Source organism: Hermetia illucens, chromosome 3, assembly GCF_905115235.1.
Source record: "Hermetia illucens chromosome 3, iHerIll2.2.curated.20191125, whole genome shotgun sequence".
Classification (NCBI taxonomy): Eukaryota; Metazoa; Arthropoda; class Insecta; order Diptera; family Stratiomyidae; genus Hermetia; species Hermetia illucens.
Window position 1 is genome coordinate 11,062,064 of NC_051851.1, and position 20,337 is coordinate 11,082,400.

Here is a 20,337-nt window from a genome sequence, read left to right on the forward strand (position 1 = left end):
CATTGGGTAAATATGTACATTCAGGTCCAATTGAAGTCAACTCGATACGACAATTGTCACTGTGGCGATTGTAATCTTCCTATGCTCTCTTTTCCCATTACTCCTGGCCTTCGCTCCCTCCCACCCTTCCCTTCCCCTATCCACTTTCATGTACACCTGTGCCGCCCTCCAGTTTAACCTTTCTAGAAACTACTTAGCTCGCACTCTTGACCTTGTCCTCTCTAACTTTCCTGTGCGTTGTCTTTCCCAATTCCTTCATGCTCCGTCTTACGTTGCCCCTGACGCCCATCATTCTGCTCTTGAGTTCGATGTTCAGATATCCCGACTCCACTCTTCTGTCGCTCGCAAGGCTTCCAAGTTCAACTTTCGTAAGGCGAACTTCGAAGGTCTGAACTCAGCCTTGGCGTCAATCGACTGGGTCCCCCTCCTCTCTCCATTTATGTGTGACCAAGCACTCAACATTTTCTATACCATTTTATCTAATCTTCTTCCTTGTTACGTTCCCTCCTCTCCTAAGTGCTTACGCTCTTACCCCGTCTGGTTCACCACTGAAGTTCACAAAAAACTACGCCAAAAACACTGTTCTTTTTTAAATCTTTACGCTCCTTAGTCAAATCCTTAATACGTAAGCCCAGAAACGAACATTTGACCAGTGTTGAAGACTCACTAAAGCGCGGCAACTCCCGCTGTCCTTCCCAGCTATCTCCTTCATCCATTAAATTCTCTGGCTCCTCAGCTAACGCCCCCAACTATCTTGTGATTTAAGAAGCACATACCATTTACACTGATTTCGCTAAAGCGTTCGACACTATAAATCACAAGATACAATAAGCGTCCCCATACCACTTGTTTCATGGCTTGACCCTCCTCTGGTGCCCCACAGGGATCTATTCTGGGCCCTTTGTTATTTTTATTTTTGATCAACAATCTCCCTCCCCCTTACCCTGTTTGCTCTATACTAACAACCTTAAACTGTTTTCCGCTATATCGTCGCATATGAACTGTGTTTCCCTTCAATCTAACCCAGACACTTTGGTTCGTTGGTGCTCGACCGCCGAAGCGAATGGACGCTCGCAACAGTTAAAGTGCACAATGTCGAAGAGAACGGCGAACAAATGCGATCGGAGATCATCCCCTGAGCTGGGGGACCCAGACTCCAAACGGCTACATCAAATCCAGGAAGAATAATCACCAGAAAAAGCGGAAGCCATCGAAGAAGACGTTGAAGAGTTGGAACTAGAAGAAGAGGAGTCATCCCAACTCGCCTTAGAAATGAAAGGTGTAGTCGATTTAGAGGGCAGAGTACTTATCCTCAAAAACGAATTGGCGGCATTACGTGACACCAACAAAAAGCTAGAAGAGTTCAACCGCAAGCTGGGAGAACAGAATCTGAAGTTAGAACCTTTCATCATGAAAATGGAGGCTCAAGTGTCAAAGAGACATCCGAAACAGCAAGCAGCAATGATCATACCGCAACCACCCACGGCATCAACATGCCCCACGGCAACTTTACAGCGAATCCGACAACAGACATGACTATGACATTCACCAAGAAGCCAACATCACCCCCGAAATCACCACAATCAACCCAGACACCAGCACCAACACCACAGAAGACAACTCAACCACCCAAGTCAACGATGGATAAGGAGTTAACTCGGGAAAAGCTCCCTCCACTAATTGTTCGAAAGACCTACATCTATTTCTAGTAACGTTCGCTCCTAAGTTCCAGCAAGCAAGCCTGAACAAGGCAAAGGCGCTGTTCTATACCATTGTTAGATTTGAGGTGATGCGTTATCCTGAGATGACGCAGTGCCTAAACTGCCAGAAGTTAGGGCATGCGGCCTCAAACTGTAACTTTCCGTAAAGGTGCGTTAAATACAACGGCTCTCAAGGCCCGCGGCAATGTCCTAAGAAAGCTGAAGAGAGCCTGATGTGCTGCAATTGCGGTGCGAACACGCACCCGGCAAGTTACAGAAACTGCCCGGCCTTCGTTCAGGCATGAGCCAGACAGAGCCAGCAACAACAAATCAAGCCCACACCTATAACAAACCCCAGATTCTTGCTATCAACACTCCTCCCCTCCCGAACTTAGCGCCTTCTTTAGAAACAACCATAGTTGCCCTCAGCACCAGTAATTCCATAATTTTATTTTGCAGCCAATATTGTCCTAATCAAAACCTGAGCCTTTCCGCCATAAGAAATTATCCCAATTCCCACCCAATCACCTCTGATAGGAGAGTCTCAGTTGTGATGGCTAATAAGCTCGCACGCTGGTATAGTCAACAACGCAACCCATTACAACTGACTCTTCTGTCTACCAGTCAACCAGCCTACCACCGGCTAAACATATTCTGACCACTATGCCCCCAGCAAGCAGCAAATTCCCTTAACAACCAAACCTACTCCCGACTTCGCCAAACCTATCCTCGCCTAGCAAAACCCCGAGTCGCATCCGCCATCTCAAATGATATATCCCCTAAGGACAAAGCTAATCAATTAGCAGAAGCCTTCCTTAATACACACAAAATTACACTTCACCTATCCGACCCAATCTTAGAACAGAAAGTCAAAAAGCATGTTGACCAACTAAGAGCCAATCCAGTCACGAACCTAATACTCTCCATCCCTCCGCCTGACCGAATAATTGCTAACTACGCGTCCATTGAGGCCGTGACCAGCAGCACCGTCGAATCCATAATCATATCCCGTAACAATAAAAAATCCTCAGAACCCAACCCAATGTAAAAAATATAGGGACAAACGGTTTCGTCCAGGGCAGAGGCAACTCCTCAGACGCTGCCTCACCTCTGCCCTGGGAGCAGCGTGACCTTGAGTGGCAACAGATGGAAGACGCTCTTGTATATATTCGGAAAAACACGCACCCTTCGCACTCTTGGCGTGTTTTTCCGAATATATAAAGGAGCGTTTTCTGAAGCCTGGGTAAGGCTTGCTCCATTTAAGGGTCATAGCATGAAAGTCGTCTCCTACCAGGGTTCGCCCCTCCGCGCCCGAAACGATGTCGTCTAGGTCATCGAGTCTGCGTCGAAAGTCCGGCATCATCTCATTCGGCAATTGAAACGCGATAAAAAACATATCCCTAAACACCGAATCCAATCAAAGCCATTGTCTCGGTCTTGGGGAAGAGCATGAACCCAGCAGCGATTCACGATAAGTCGAGATGTGTCCAACGCTTTCATAAGACACATAATGATCCTTACAGAGAAGGCATTACCATGCTGCGCCCAAAGGCAGTCAAGTTTTCCTCCTTCCACGATATTGCGTAGATTTTTTAATTTTTTTTCATCTTTAGTCTCCATGGAAATTGTACCATCGGGCGCAAAGCCCTTACCACAATTCCCTGAGACCTAACCAAGCTGATTCCGGACTTCACAAAGGAATCAGCGCTCGCTCAGGACAACGCGGTCTACTAACACAGGTTCAATGCACACTACCCGACCAGGGTCCGAAGGGGCTGGCTCCTGATACACGTCACTACCATTACCTTGGCAGAGCTAGACTTACATCATCCCATCGACTTCGGCAGAGTGCTGTAGACGGCTCCGAGGACTTCTTAAGCCAGGTATACTGCCAGTTAGGGGATCAGAACTACTTACCGGGCACCTCGGGGACGTTACTCACCGTATAATGAGAGACCCGTTGAAGGTCGCTGACGACCCCTGAGACAAATGTAGAGGCGGGAAGATGGCTGATAAGTGGAAGAATCTTTTGAAAAATTTCAAACGCCAATATCCTTCTTAATATCGAGAATTTCGAGGAAAGGAGTGAAATTCGGGATCACTAATGTAGAGGCGGATACGACTTGCAAAATGGTACATAAGTTGGGTAGTCTAGGAGGTAAAAAATGGCCGAAAAGTGAAAGGCCTGGCCGAAGTCGAGGCAAATCCGAAATTTCCACAACCCTAGAGGTCGTAAAAATTTTAATAAATGGTCAAAAATAGGAAATCGTCGGATTGCTGGGCGATACCTCGTTCAAAGGGGGCGGGAGCGCCCCACATTCAGGAAATGCATGAATTTCCACGATGCGGCACCAGGAATGCGAGATATCGTGGAAATTTGACGGTCAGAGGGCCTGGCCCAAATCCAGGAAAATTCAAAATTTCCATGACAAAATCGTCGGATTTGGAAAATGGGCAAAAATGCAAAATCGTCGCATTTCTGCAAACGATACTTCATTCGAAAGGGGGAGGCGGCCTAAATTCAGTAAATGCAAGAATTTCCACGATACGACACCGGGAACGCGGAATATTACGGAAAATGACGGTTGGAAGGCCTGGTCAAAATTGAGGAAAATTGAAAATTTCCACAACTCCTGGGTCGTAAAAAATTGGAAAACCGTCGGATTGCTGCCGGCGATACTTCGTGTGAACAGGAAGGCGGTCTAGATTCAGGAAGTGCAAGAACAGGAAATATTGTGGAAAAATGCCGGTCGCAGGGCCTGGCCATAATTGAGAAAAATTGAAAATTTCCACGTCCCCAGCTCGAACAATTTTGAAAGATGGTCAAAAATGCAAAATCATCGGCGTGCGACCAGCAATACCTCGTTCGAACGGCTAGGTGGCCTAGATTCAGGAAATTTCGCAACGCTATATCGGAAACGCAAAAATTCGTGGTAAATCGAAGGCCGGAGGGTCTGGCCAAAATTGAAAAAATTGAAATTGAAAATTTCCACAACCCCGGGTCGCAAAAATTTTGAAAAATGGTCGGAATTGCAAAATTTTCAGATTGCGGCCGACGATACCTCGTTCGAAAAGGGGAGGCGGTCCACATTCAGGAGATGCAAGAATTTTCACGATGCGGCACCGGAAACGCGAGATATCGTGAAAAATCGAGGGAAATTGAAAATTTCCGCAACCTCGGGTCGTAAAAATTTTGAAAAATCAAGCAAGCATTTTCGCGACACGACACCGGGAACACCAGATATCGTGGAATCTCGACGGTCGGAGGGTCACAGCCCCCGGGTCGAAAAATTTTGAAAAATCATGCAAGCATTTTCGCGACACGACACCGGGAACACCAGATATCGTGGAATCTCGACGGTCGGAGGGTCACAGCCCCCGGGTCGAAAAATTTTGAAAAATGGTCAAAAATGCAAAATGGTCGGATTGTTACTGGCAATATCTTGCTCGAACGGGGAAGTGGCCCAGATTCAGAAAATTCATGACTTTCCATGATGCGGCACCAAGAACGCGAGATATCGTGGAAAAGCGACGATCGGAAAGCCTGTGCAAAATCGAGGAAAATTGAAAATTTCCATGACCCTAGGGTCGTAAAATTTTTGAAAAATGGTCAAGAATGCGAAATCGTCGGATTATGGCCTCAGGATTCAGAAAATGCAACAATGCAACGGTACGAAATCGAGGAAAATTGAGAATTTTCACCTCCCCCGAATCGCAAAAATTTTGAAAAATGCGTAAAGATGTAAATTCGACGGGGGGTGCAAGAATTTCCACGATGCGACACCGGGAGCGCGATATATCGTGAAAAATCGGCGATTGAAAGACCTGCCCGAAATCATACAAATTTTAAAATATGGGTAAAGTTGCAAAATCTTTGGATTGCTGCCGGCGATACTACGTTCGAATAGGAGGCGGCTCAGATTCAGGAAATGCAAGCAATTTTGCGGTACGCAAACGTGAGCTATTACAGAAAATCGACGGCCGCAGGGCCTGGCCGAAGTCGAGAGAAACTGAAAATTTCTACGACAAAATCGTCGGATTGCTGCCTGCAATACCTCGTTGGAACGGGGAGGCAGCGCAGATTCAGGAAATGCAAGGATTTCCAAGATGCGGCGCCGGGAACGCGGATATCATGGCAAATGGACGACCGGAAAGTCTGGCCAAAGTCGCGAAAAATTGCACCCGTGTCGTCAAAACTTTGAAAAATGGTCAAAAATGCAAAATCGTCGAATTGCCGTGCTGCGGGGGAAATCTCGTTCGAACAAGGAGGCGAATTATAACGATCTAACACCGAGAACGCAAGATATCTTGCAAAGTGGACGATCGGAGGGCCGAAATCAAGGAAAATTGAAAATTTCCCCCGGGTCGTAAAAATTCTAAAAAATGGACAAAAATTCAAGAAATGCAGGAATTTTCACGATATGGATATGTTAAAATGGAAAAATCTTAAAAAACCCTTTTTTGGCGAATTCCAAACAGATATAACCCATTAAATGTCCTCCTTTCCGCTTGTAGATAGCTTTACGTACTTTAACAAGGAGAGCAATGGGAATAGCTCCTGGGATTACCCGGCTGTGTCAAGCATACAGTGATCGGTATTTAGGAGCAGCTCAGGGTCATCAGCGGTAATAAAAAGTACCCGAAATACCGTCGATTTCTGGCGCATTCTTATCCTTCATTCTTCAATTATTCTCCTAGCTCTTTCATATTGAAACGTTGGTAATCCTCGCCACCTCTCACACTGATGTCATCACCCCGAACTGTCCTGCACAACATTGTCTATCTGCTCGGCACTAACTCAACTAAATCGGCGTGGAGACTCGACGCACCTCCATCCACCTCGTCGACTGCTGCCACCGATTGCTGATAGAAGAGAGCTTTACTCTTGTTCATTACGTTGCGGAGTCTCCTTTTAGCTGAGCTGTACCCTGTCTTTGTGGCGCGTCCTTCCTCCCGGCACTGTTCTATTCGGTATAAACCAGTTTGTCTGGGGTTCCTCTTCCTTGATAACTTGTCCTTATCCATGCGGATCTTCGGCAAACCAGATGCGAGCGACCAGTGTCCTGGGAATCTTGTCGTAAGGGATGACATTAAGCTTTACGCCCTCCCAGGCGTCGCTGATCTTAGCGACGCACAAACCGAGAAAGTCGTTAGAGAATTGGTCCTCGCAAGCTATTACGTCGAACCCAAGGACCACCTGAGAGGAATCAAAGCAGGGAATGAATCCCGTGTGTTTGTGTTCGATGTCCAGGAGATGCTCAATTACCATCCCCGACAGCCTGGTCTCGACACTGGTCCATACCTCCGCTGCTAGTTTGCCGCTAGCAGAATTAGCATCCGCACACGTAAGTGACTCCTGGCCACGTCGCTGAAGGGTTTCGCAGTTCGTGGCCCGTCGGCTGACTGTTGTTGTGTACTTTTCTTCGGATGTTGCTTAGCGTCTGAGCTCTTGCCCACTCTGCTTCGCTTGTGATCTTGCTCGACCTCGTCTTGAGATCGATTGCGTTTCAGAGCGATGGGCTTCGCCTTCTGTACGTCTGCCAGGCGTTTGCTTTTGTATTCCTCAACAATCGTTTGGTATTCAGCGAGGTCTTTTTCTTCCCGCTCGTCGACAGTACTGGCCTCCTTCTTCTTCTTCTTTTTCTTTTTCTTCAACCTTTGTCCCGTTCACAAGCGGGGTCAGCTAGTCGTGATCGGCTTCGCCATTTGGCTCTATCGAATGCCTGATCTGGGTTCAATCTCGAGGGTTTCAAATCCCCATCTAACGTATCAAGACACCGTTGTTTAGGTCTGCCTTTTGGTCGTTTACCATCGATTTCGATGTTCAGACCAATCTTGGCAAGTGAATTCTCGTTGGCACGAATTGCGTGACCATACCATCGAAGACACCTCTCTCGCAACTTTTCCAAGATCGGTGCAACCCCATAACGATCGCGGATATCCTCATTTCGGATGTGATCTAAACGTGTGACGTCACTAGTCCTTATTCTTAACAATCTTGCTAACAATATGCATGGCCCTCTGGTACTGGCTATTGAGAAGGATACCAGTGGATCTTCGTTTCTTAGTCGGTTTTTGGCGACCGACGTTTTTGTCAGTTTTCACTTCCCCGACGTCGGGGGTTTCGGGTTGGGAGTACTAATATCTGGTACTCTCGCTATACCCAGTTTGACGATAGTGGATTCCAGGCTGGAAAGCACTAGTCCATCTGCCGCCTCGCTCCGGGAGGTCCCTGCGGTTGGTTTCAACACTGCGGTGCTACGGTTGTCACCGAGTGTAGTTCTCTCGACGGCTACTGTCTCCTGGCTGGATGCCAACAGCTCGTCCTCCGATGATGCGCCTGGCGTCACCCCCTCTTCTTCTATCATCGCTTTTTATATTTTTAAAACTGAGTTCATGTCTTGGTCCCACGAGTAGTCCGGGAATGAGGAAGGGTCTTATCTGAAACTGAGAGTACCCAAGGTATTCAAAGTTCGCATACTAAAGACCAAACTCCCCATTGACCACGCAGCCCTCGGCGTATGTTGTTCCACCTTGGCAGGACCCCAAGCACCTTCTCCAGTGCAGGGGAGGATGATCCCCGGGCTATTGCTTCGGTCCATCCCCCCGCCAGATCAACTTGTCCCTAACACATGACCAGCAGACAAGCAGATCCTCGTCAGTTGGATGGGCCTACTCCCAGCCCGACCCTACACACTCTCGGCCCGTCCGAAGACGGTATCCAGCGGCAACCAGAAGCAGGTCGTATGAGGACTTGCCGAATTATACAACTTTAACCTCAAACATAATCAGACCAGGGCGCAAAATGGTATTTAGGTTCTAGGGGATCTAGGAGCTGGGAAAATTACCGAAAAGTAGAGGAATCGCTTGGACAATTTTAAACGCCCATATCTCTGTTAATATTCAAAATAAAGGAACGAAATTCATGTTTACTAACAAATTTTTTTAGGGACTACTACGGTATCATTCAGGTAGAGACAACTCACTAGACTCTGCCTTAGGACTAGCGGGACCGAAGCGGTTAAGTGGTTACCAGATGTAGTTCGCTCTCTCTCTCACCTACACAAACATGCCATGGGTGGGAATTATATCCAGTGGAAAACCCGCCTAGTATTTCTGATCAAAGCCGACCGAGAAACCCATGGGCCAGAAAAGTGAGAGTGAGTTTCTCTCCAATTGGTCTGGTCCGCCATCAACTGGTTGGCGGATTCTGGGCTTCCTAAATTCCGAACAAAAAATCATGTTCACTAGTTTAGACGAGGACTTTTGCTTGTCTTACCTTTGGATTCCAACCGGCCCTTTGAGGCTCAAACAAAAATTATTGGTGGTTTAATTGTTATAACGAAATTGCTTTATTTAAATAATTTCACTTTGATGTAATCTCTATCAAATAACGATTATCATTTAGCAAAGAGCGACGGTGGTTGACCCGCTATGCCACTCATAGGAATTAACAATGACAACCTAGTCCAACCAATCCTTAAGATACTGACAGACAATCGGCGTCACTTGACCACATGTTGAACAATTTTTAATTACAGGACAAATGCCGCACGGAGTTCTTACAATACCTGGAGGAGGTAAAGGTTGCTCGACCGCTCTGTAGACGTACGATCCATTTGCGAGCATTATCCGTTCTGCTTTGCCATCGAACACGACTGTTTTCAGAATCGTTTCTAAATCGTCCTCGTCCAAGCTAACCTGAACCACAGAATAGAAATAAAATCTCGTAGCCTTTAAATACAAAACCAGCACTCACTTTACTTATTCCTAATTCTGATATAAATTTGTGAACATCTTTCACGCTGCAGCAGGACATTTGCTTCGTTAGTAGCGGCCCATCTCGTTTCTCCTTCGCAGCATCGCGCCGCATTTGCAGAAATCGTAGGCATTGTTGGTTCAAAACATCAACGAACTCAGATTCGAAATCTTGGTCTTGGTACCACGCCCCGCCAGTTATAGACCGATCCGGATCCAAGTTGTAGAGCATATAAACCTTCTTTTTGCTGGCCTGGAAATTCATTTTATTTAGCTGACATCATCCAAGATGGGGACGAAATAAACTTACATTCACAGATTTCACCGCTTTGATCAGTTTCTTGTTTTCCAGATTTTTCAGGATCTTGTTCAGTTGGGTCATGTTCAAGTTACTTTTCAAGCGAATGTCCCGAATCCATATTCCTTTGTTTCCACCCTCTTCGATGATGTTGTAGACGATTTTTTCTTCATTGTCGGCACCTTTTGGGGCTGTGCTCTTCTTCGGATCTTTCACGCGGTAAAATAGGACTTCACCTTTTCTCAAAAGATCTAACATGCCTTGCTGTAGCAGCTTATTGAGGGCGCCAACACGTTGCTCTCCCGAGAGTTCCGGCAATTGTTTAACTATGTGTTCATTGGAAACCCCGGCTGGATTCGCTTGTATCACAGCCAGGAGTTGATGAACTACTTCGTCAGGCACTGCAGCAGCCATTTCTCTAAAAGGGAGCAAGGATAATGTATATTATTGAAACATGAAAAGCTTGAACGAGATGACTTTGTATGATAGTTAGTTGCTGCCTATCGGGGGGCAAACACGAATGTTTTCTCGCAGAGTAAATTTTATGATACAGCAATGGACCAAGGACTCTTCTGGGATCTTTTGAATCAACAATATAGAAATCGGCGAGCGCTAGTAGAAAACCTGATCCAGGATCGTTATCAACCTCCCCCAGATTTGCCAAAAGGACCCGAAGACGCTTGGGATGACACAGGAAACAATGCGTTTCATGGTTAAGGATCTTCTCAAGCCAAGATACAGAACAAATGAGGGCGTCCCATTCATTACCTTTGATTCAACACGGAAGATGGACATTTCGACACGCAGGGAGTTTGGCAAATCGTTACGGAACCCCAAATGCCCATCGATGAGATTGGCCAGTTTCTTGAGAATAGATTCATGGTAATGTCGCCATATTGGGATTGGATGAGTGAAAAGCAGCAAAGTGTTAACTTCTGAAGCAAAAGGAAGTACACAAAGAGGTTTCTCCTCCCGCCTGGATTTGGTTCGCATCGTCTAAGAAGGAAGAACAGAAATATAGAAGTCTCTGGAGTGGCCAGAGTGTCAACCGGGAAAATGAAAGATGGGATCGAGGTAATCACAAAAGCCCTGGTGGTGAAAAGGATGACCAAGGACTCTACCTATTATGAAGCAAAAAACTAGTTGATCCTGTAACAGATCAGACAGACTCGCATGTCCCTTCTATCAGCATCGAACGGTTTCGACCAACTGATTGGGGTCGGAGTAGAGGCGGAGACTTTTTTGGCTCCAAAATATCAAGCTGGGATGGATAGTGTAAGGACGAGATACAGAATGTCCTGTATCACAATATATTTTCAGTCTTCAGCGATTGAAAGTTTTTTGTTGTATAGCTCTGGATAAAGAGGATTCCAGCCTTATAGACGACAGGTTTTGTTAAGTGGCACCACACAATATATACTGACTCCGAAGTAGCCTTATCCTCGGTCTGCAGTCAAAGACCAACGAGAATAAATGTGTAACGAAAAGGGTGCCAGAAAAATTAGTAGAACGTGACCCATGGCGCAACAGGCCAGGGTTTTTGCTGTTTAACGACTAATTCGCCGACGGTCAGAGAAAATCCTGGTTGGCCAAAGTCGAGCAAGAGAGGAGCCATCTCAAAAACCTAAAAAGTTGGCGAAATTGACCATAAAGGTCCACTCGCAAATACTGAAGTTCCACCGAGATGTACCGTTGACACGAGTTTGCACGCCTCTTTGCTAGCCAAGCTCAGTAATGTGGTGGGTCCGTTTGAACATTTCAGTTCCTCGCATGTCATTGTACAAAACTTCATGTGTTCCTAAAGCGATGCGTGGGTCCAAACCGGAACCTGAAAACCAAATAAACATTGGGATATCGCGCTATGCAGTGATGACGTCTCACAATGAGTATGGCGTTCGCGACGCCAACATTGAACTGGAGGATAAACCCGGTGGTTAACCATATAACCTCCTCCTGCCTCTGTGCTCATACCCTGGATTGCAGCCGGAACTTTGGTAGAGCGAAAATGTTGTACGTCGACTGCTGCCGAAAAAGCTACATTCCCTCTCACAGCTGTCTGACGAGTTTGGCGGTGCATAATACCAGTCTGCGAGTTGGATGACTGCAACAAATTGGCTAGCGTACCAGACAGCTGGGCTTCAGCAGTAGCTAGAAACAAGGTTGGAGCCTAATCGGAAGGCTCACTGAAACGAGAATCTGGCAACATCACACAAACTTACAATAATCTGGAACACTGGTTCGGGCCTACCGCGGATGTCGTGTTTGAATCTGGTTGCATGGCTAGTTAGTGAGGACTACGCTCACAGTGACCACCAGGCAATCTACATGAAGATGAAGGGCGAATCGAACTTTAAAAAGAGCTCCCGCAGATTGCCAGGTGGGTTGCCGAGTTAGACGACGAAAGCTTTCGAGGGAGACACGTTCTCTGCGGCAATTGAGTCCGATATATCTCTGATTGGTACGGCCATAGAAACAGCCACCCGGATCACCAAATAGGTGACGAAAGCATGCGATACAACGATTCCCAGAAGGCGATTGCTCTCCAGTACGCAGTCCACCTACTGGTGAAACAACGAAATAGCAAGTTTGCGAGCGGCATGTTTCCGGGCAAATAGGCGCTACCAGAGGCTCAGAAGAAAACCCGATAGCGAAGATCGAAAAGGGATATATAGACAACTGCGTGGCCGTCTAAAGGAGGTAATTTACAAAATCAAAAAGAATTGCTTCAAACAGCTGTGCCCTTGGGACCAGGCGTATAGGGTAGTAATGAAAGGGTTGCGGAGAGCACCCCAGGTGACCTGTCGGCGCCTCCTGAAACGAATTGTTACCACTCTGTTTCCTCACCACCAAGGTGGCGGAAGACAAACGATGATCCAGCTCAACGAATGCCCGATACCTCCAGTTACCAACGAGGAGTGGCACTGAATGTCAAAAACGCATTCGATTCCGCGAACTGAGGCCGAATTAAAAGCGCATTGTCTGACACAGATGTTCCTGAATATTTGGAATGTTTGGTGGAGAATTACCTCTCACAGATACCTCCTTGGTACGGGACGGATGAGGGTCCCAAAGAGTACATTATCACAGCGGCGGTACCACAGGGCTCGGTACTAGACTCCTTGCTGTGGAATGTCATGTACAATGGAGTGCTTTCCGTCCCAGAGGAGGCTAAGATTGTAAGCTTTGCCGATGACATGACTGTAGTTATTGCAGCTCTGGGTGCTTTACCCAGAGGATGTGGAAATTTACGCGACAGAGGCGATGAGAGGAGTAAAAAACTGGCTGGAAAAGACTTGACCTTGGAGTATGAAAAAACGGAAGTGGTCTTAACAACGAACCGTAGGAAAAAAACATCGTAAGATACGTGATTTAGGAAGGACCTAAATTATTTATGTCAAAAAGTAGCTGGTACTTGCAAGAATATTTCCGAATGTTGATGGGCCGAAACATTGCAAAAGATTGCTTTTAGCGGGAGTGGTGCGATCCATTCTACTCTACGCGTTACCTGTCTGGGCGGAGGCGGTCGCAAACTCTCAAAGACAGAAGCAAGCGAATTCGGTTTACCGACTGATGGTCTTGAGGGTTTTCAGTGCCTTTAGAACCACATCAGATGAGGCAGCATTGATAGTGGCGGACATGGTACCAGTCGACATTCTGGAGAATGAAATGGGAGAGAACTGATGGTCAAGGTGTGGGGCAGCGAATCAATGCCTGACGACTGGCAACGAGGCAATATCTGCCCCATACATAAAAAGGGGGATATCTCGCAATGCAGCAATTATAGAGGTATCATGTTGCTGAGTACCATCTATAAGATATTCTTCGCTATCTTGCTAAGCTGGGTAGCCCCATACGCCCAGATCATCATTGGCCCATACCAAAGAAGCTTCCCCCCAGACAAATCATCAACAGATCAGAGTTTCTCTCTGCGGCAAGCGATGGAAAAACTGTTGGAATATGGACAACAGTTGCACCATCTCTTCATCGACTTTAAAACCACCTATGATAGCATAGGCAGGGTAAAACTGTACACGGTCATGAGAGAATTCGGTATACCGACGAAATTGATAAGACTGACAAGGCTAACCTTTTATCGTTGACAGTAGTGACAACCACCGAGTTCCAGATTAAGTCCGCCGCGATTTGGTTCTGAATAAGTGGCTGAAGTAGTCTTCGCAGGCGGAGATTTTTCCGCAGAGGAGTGGAACTGGAGATTACCTATTTTTATCGGAGAGAAGATGACGTTGAGAGAAGATTTTTTCCTTCCAGCCAATCTATTAATTATTGAGAAATCTTGAGGGACTTGACAAGTCTCTTTTAGGAGGCATTCATTTCGGATCTAATAGCTCCATTAATTTTGCTGGGCAGGTTTTTAATGATCTCGGAGAGGAGACGGTAGTTAGCGTTGCATATGTTCCGTAGCCAGCGAAAAAATCGTTTTCTGCGCTGCAGTAGTCTGTTTTTATTGCAGACTAAGAGGAGGGTTAAGGAGTAAAGGCACCCGTATTTCTTTAACTGGAGCGTGTTTGTCAATTGTGGTTTCGAAGGCAGAACTGACTTTCCGGATATATGTATCTAGCTCAACATTAGAGTGGATGCTCCATTTGTCCAAGGGAGGGCCCAGCGCACTGACTAAGTCGCGTTAGAAATCGTCCCAGTTTTCAGATTGAAGGATCTACATTTATACGGATGGTGGAGTGAAGGGAGAATTTGCTGTAGATGTAGAGAGAGACTGAGGTCATGATGGTCCGAGTGGGCTGCTAAAGAGGAGCAGCTAGTGACACATGCTGAGAGATTGGACGAGATTATAAAGCCGTCTAGGAAAAAAGACCCACGAGGAAAGGATGGCACTCCCGCGTTAATAATGTCCGCACTAAGGAATGGGCCTGATTGGAACCAATCGAAGAGCACTTTGCCGTTTTCGTTGTTAACTGAGTCGCCGCAAGATACATGCCTCGCGTTGAGGTCCCTGCCGAGAATGAAGGCATCGAAACTGTCCGCGATTTCCCAGAGTTCGGCCAGAATGGGAGTGAGGTGACGAACTATGCCGCCCGGGAAGTAGAGAAAGCCGATTAGGACTCGGAGGATACCTCCACCCCTAGCAGGAAGTGCGACTATTGCCAACAGGCAGTTTGATACCAGTGCAGCCCATGCGATGCTGTTTGCCCTAAGTCCCGATTTGACTGGTATGGTTGTGCCTCCGCCCGCGTCGTTGCGGAAGTAATATAAGCATATAGTTTTACGCTGGGAGCTTCCTCCAATCTGGTTTTGTTTAGGAGAGCGAGTTTAGGATTGGAATCCTCGACGAACTTGTGGAGAGCGAAACGTTTGTCGTTAGAAATGAGTGAATTTGAAGAGGAATTGTAAGTACGCTTGGGTTTGCCTTCAGGGGGGAGACGGAGATACTATAGTTGTGATAGAAGTCCGAGATTGTGGTCCACAGAGAGGAGAATGACATATTGAAAAAGGACCTGGCTTCCATGACGAAGCCCCCGGGGATGGAAGAACGTGGGGGCGATAAAGAGATAAGGATTTCGGGTCTTCCTCGACCCCTGCTCACTGCGGAGAAAGGCGGAGTCAGTGAAGGAAGGGCGGTCCAGTTGGCATGAGGCAGAGTGCTAGGCTGAGAGACAGGAACAGATGATGGTCTGTCAAGGTTGGGGAAGAACGAAGCAGATCGGGAGTGCGGGATGCTTTTGGCTCTCTCTTTGCGCTGGATTGATTCCAACCTATGAGGGCACTCAGAGAAGTTGGCAACGTGACCCAGTTGGCCACAGCTTGCACATTTGAGGCGTGCCGCCGACTCCTTTTGGGCGTTGTCTTCTAGATTCAAACGGGGGCAGTCCTATGTGGGCCCGCGCACGTCACGCATCTGGGGTCGTATCTGCAGTTTCAGGATACATGGCCAAATTGTTGTCAATTGAAACATTGGGTGACGTCCCCTTTAAGGGGTTTCTCCTAGCTAATCCGCTGATAAAGTCACTAAATTGGCATTTGCCTCAGAGTTCAGAGTTACGCGGAAGAGGCTCAGATTGGTGTCATTGGCTCATGACCACGGGGTGGAAAGCCTAGTTACGCGGACATGCGTAATCTGAGTTAGCTTCTTAATTTCCGAAGCTACGTCTTTGGGAGTGAACTCATGGGGGGAGATTCCTCTGAGGGTGAAAGTTGGCTTCCTCTCCTCTTTCAGCGTGAAGGAATGGCCTTCCAGTTTGATTAAGTGGAGTAGTTTCTTATGGATATTGGGACTAATGAGACCAACTTTGAGCCTGTTGGCCGGTAGGTTGGTAATTTCAAATTTGGCACTTTTGTCTATGTTCTTGATGACAAGGCCTAGTGCCCTGGCAGTTAATCCATACAAGAAAATCGGAGTCCGAGATGCTGGAATCAAGTTTGCATTCGACTTGGAATCCTTGGATATAATTGACACAGGAATTTGCTTCACCGATCCGAGCGTCGGGCTGGTCCCCAGGAGAGAAGCTCTAGTCGTTGTCGATGATTATTGCAGGACAATCGTCACTAATCATTTCTTCGGCCGTAACGGTCTTGTCGGCGGAATGGAGGAGTTGTGTGGTGATGTTTGAATTGCCCAGTTCATGGGCGGCGATAGTGTAAGTTGGTTCCGCGTCCTTTACACGCTGTGGTTTCGTGTCTCCCGAGAAAGGATGAGTTTCGCACGCGAACCACGGTTATACCGAGAGATTCTTTCAACTCAGGAGTATTTTTTTTTTTTATGGATGGAGGTGGAAATCTTAGAAAGACGCTGCTGCGCCAGGTTGCAGCAGTGTGTGGGATTCACACCCACTAAAACCACCCCCACTCTTCCGCCCCTCCCCGCGGGACCACCGTGAAGTATTACTTCGCGGGGGATGCTCTGGTTCGCTATACCAGCTCGTCCATGTCACGTCTCCGTCGCACCGCCTTCCGAGCTCGATCCAACTCCAGGAGTTTTGTCTGCACCACGGCTACTGCCTCATTTACCGCCATCCAGTTTTCCTCCGACTTCAACATCTCTTCCACCAGGTTGGAGGGCTCGATGTCCGCCCCTAAGATGCTGTTCAACCTCCTTTTCTGCTGCAGAAATCTGGGACAATGGAACATAACGTGCTCCGGGTCCTCGAGTGTAGCACCATATTCAGGACAGTTGGGAGACTCGTCCAACTCGAAGCGATGCAAGTACTTCCTACAGCCACCGTGTCCCGTAAGGAACTGTGTCAGGTGGTAATTCAATTCTCCGTGCTTTCGGTTGACCCATTTCTCGATGCACGGGATCAATGTATGGATCCACCTGCCCTTGTCGGAGTTATCCCATCGTTGTTGCCACTTGCCACACAACTCTCTCCTGATGGCTTTTCGGAAATCCGCATTCACCTCGGCTGGGTTTGCCTTCCGTTTTTCGTAAAGCCAGTGTGCCTTGCTCGCTAGAAGATCTATAGGGATCATTCCTGCGATAACACACACTGCCTCCGTCGATGCCGTCCTAAATGCGCTGCACACCCTTAGCGCAATTGGCCGGTATGCCGAACATATATTCCTCCGGTTGACACCGTGGTTCAACGCTCCCGCCCAGACAGGGGCCGCGTATAGCAGGATCGACCTCACCACTCCCGCGATGAGTAGCCTGCGACTATACTTCGGCCCTCCCACGTTAGACATCATCCTTGCAAGGGATGAGCTGGCATTTGCTGCCTTCTCTCGCGCATAATCCAAGTGTCCCTTGAAACTCAGCTTGGCATCGATCATCACCCCCAGGTATTTGACAACCGATTTTGAGACGACCTCACGATTACCAACCCGGATGGTAACCGTGTTGTTCTTCCTACGGTTGGTAATGAGGACCGCCTCCGTCTTTTCGTCCGCCAGGTCCAGCTTGGCCATTCGTAACCATGACTTGATGGTATGAATGGCTTCATTTGCATAAAGCTCCACGTCCTCGGGATGCTTTGCAATTGCAACTACCGCCAAGTCGTCCGCAAAACCAATCAGCGTTGTCTCCTCCGGCACGCGAAGGCCAAGCACTCCGTCGTACATTATGTTCCACAGCAGCGGCCCCAATACAGAACCTTGAGGCACACCTGCTGTCACAATGTACTCCTTCGGCCCGTCGTTCGTCTCGTACCAGAAAAGTCTGTCCGAAAAGTAACTCTCGATGAGCCGATCCAAGTAGCTAGGAACACCCAGTTTGGCCAAAGCGCCCTTAATCCAGCCCCAGTTGGCTGAGTTAAAAGCATTTTTGACGTCCAGCGTCACCAGAGGACAGCATTTGCCCATGGCCATTGCATTTCGAGCCAATTCCACGACCTTTGCTACTGCATCGACCGTAGAACGGGCTCGCCGAAACCCATATTGCCGCTCTGAAAGACCACCCGCAAGCTCGATGAACGGGAGCAGCCTGTTGTATATCACCCTCTCCAACATCTTCCCCATGGTGTCTAAGAGACAAATAGGGCGATATGAAGAGGGCACGCCGGGTGGTTTTCGAGGCTTCGGTAGCAAGACCAGCTTCTGCTCCTTCCACTGGGCGGGAAACACTCCTTCCGCCATGCACGATTCGAATGTGCTTGCGAACCACCTTGGTCTGGCCTTGACCGCCACCTTCAGAGCCCTGTTCGGAATTTCGTCCAATCCCGGAGCCTTGCTGTCCCCAATACGCCTGCAGATTTCCCAAAGTTCCTCTTCGGTAACATCAGGGATCGAGAAGACGTCCTGCTGAGCTGCCAGTTGGGGTTCTCTTTCGTCCTACTCCTGCTTTTCCCGCAGCAGCTGCGGGAAAAGAGTTGCAATTATTTGCAACAAGAGCCGTGGGCATGTCACCTGAGGTGATTTTCGCCCGCGGATCTTCTTCATTACAACTTGGTAGGCTGTACCCCACGGATTCGTATTAGCCTCCATGCAGAGCTTCTGGAAGCATTTCCGCTTGCTTCTCCGAATGGCCTTCTTAAGGTTGCTTCACATATCCCTGTATTCCTCCTCACGCTCCTGGTGCTCCGGCCTTCCTCTTGTCCTGTGGGAAAGTCTCCTCGCTCGAAGACAAGAGGATCTCAAGGCAGAGATCTCCGTGTTCCACCAGTAGTTTGGCCTCTTGCCGTGGTGCAAACGTCGTCGTGGCATCGTAGCGTCGCATGCTTCGGTTACACGCTGAGACAGCTGTGTGACCCTTTCCACCGCTATTCCATCCGGATCATGGGCTCCCTCCAATGCGGCCAGGAATGTCTCCTCGTCGAAAGCTCCGATAGACCAGCCAACCGCCTTAGCCTTTCCACCTCCAGAGCGTCGTTGACTGCTTCCCCGGTTCCCAATGCGGAGGAAGATGGCCTGGTGATCACTGTGGGTGTAGTGCTCACTCACTTGCCAAGCCATCCCCCTCACCAGTGAAGTGCTAACAAATGTCAGGTCAACGATCGAACCCGACCCTCTTCCTCGAAAGGTGGGTACGCATCCAACGTTGGCCAGCACGATGTCCAGCTCCGCAAATGACTCCAACAGAATTTGACCTCTGGTGTTCGTCGATCGGCTTCCCCACTCCAGGGCCCACGCGTTGAAATCGCCCGCAATGATTTTAGGGCTGCTCAGGAGTATTGGGCGACCAGTCTTTATCATATCTATCGGTTCTGGGCCACTTAAGTCGAGGGGAATGCCTCGTATCACACCGACTTTGGCGGTGCTGTTTAGGGGAATGAAGGCTTCGAGCTCTGCCCCAAAAATGGGGGGATGAGTAATGAAGTTTTTTGCTTCATGTGCCTTTTTGGAGCAGATTTTCACCCCTGCCATGCCAATTTTTTTTTTTTATTTCGAGGGCGCAGGGTTGTATAGGGGGAAGATATTGGGGAGAAAACGTTGGCGGCCTGTGGCACGTAGAGCTAAATATTATATGAGCATATCGAAATGTGACGGTTCGAAAAATTAAGTGGCAGCACCGGCCTGAATGAAAGAAAACCTAACTCGTGTAAACTTGCTTAACTTCACAACACTCACCCTAACCTCCGGTGCCCCGTACTCAGCCCAACTGCTGTCCGCGGATTCACAGTCTATGGAAAACACGAGTGACACTGAGTTTCGCGAAATTAGCGATGCCGATTTTAACAAACTTTCTTCCGCTCTGACAAAGGTAAATACAATTTTCCGGCGATTTCCACTGAAACACACAAACCTCGCTCGGCATCTGTCACTGTCAAGGTGTTGGCGAGAGTGTCAATTGTGAGAAGCAGACAGTGTTACCGTGATCTGATGTTTTGTATACTTTCGATCCAGGCTGGCTACAAGGATGGAATAGCGGAGGGCAGGGATGCGGTCTTTCAAAGCGGATTTGACACGGGATACTCGGATGGCTTTAGGACCGCCTTTGAAATAGGCAAATGGAGTGCAATGAGGGGATTGGTGAAGCAGAAAGAAGCTTCGATTAGTGTTCCGAGTGAACACCCCATTTTGGACGCTCCAGAGAAGGAACATCATCAGTTTTTGAAGCAGCCAAGCAATGAGTCTGTTGATGAGATTTCAAGGAGGCAGAAGGAGTACATCGCCCAGATAACAACCACACTAAATGCGGACCTAAAGGAAATAAAGAATTTTTTCGAATAAGAC

At 47.9% G+C, this 20,337-nt stretch overlaps 2 protein-coding genes across 2 annotated transcripts; one reads left to right on the top strand and one right to left on the bottom strand.

The window, feature by feature from the left end:
* Positions 1 to 9,079: 9,079 nt before the first annotated feature.
* Positions 9,080 to 19,858, bottom strand: LOC119650804 (probable DNA-directed RNA polymerase III subunit RPC6). Its single transcript, XM_038053943.1, has 4 exons — positions 19,733 to 19,858; positions 9,769 to 10,174; positions 9,460 to 9,711; positions 9,080 to 9,401 (listed from the first exon to the last, which is right to left on the bottom strand). The coding sequence occupies exons 2-4, from the start codon at positions 10,168 to 10,170 to the stop codon at positions 9,165 to 9,167; spliced, it is 891 nt and encodes a 296-aa protein (XP_037909871.1). The 5' UTR covers positions 10,171 to 10,174; positions 19,733 to 19,858; the 3' UTR covers positions 9,080 to 9,164.
* On the top strand, positions 19,704 to 20,336 carry LOC119650805. The gene is made up of 2 exons (XM_038053944.1): positions 19,704 to 19,864; positions 20,008 to 20,336. Exons 1-2 carry the CDS (start codon positions 19,787 to 19,789, stop codon positions 20,332 to 20,334), a joined length of 405 nt encoding a protein of 134 aa, XP_037909872.1. The 5' UTR covers positions 19,704 to 19,786; the 3' UTR covers positions 20,335 to 20,336.
* Position 20,337: the final 1 nt, after the last annotated feature.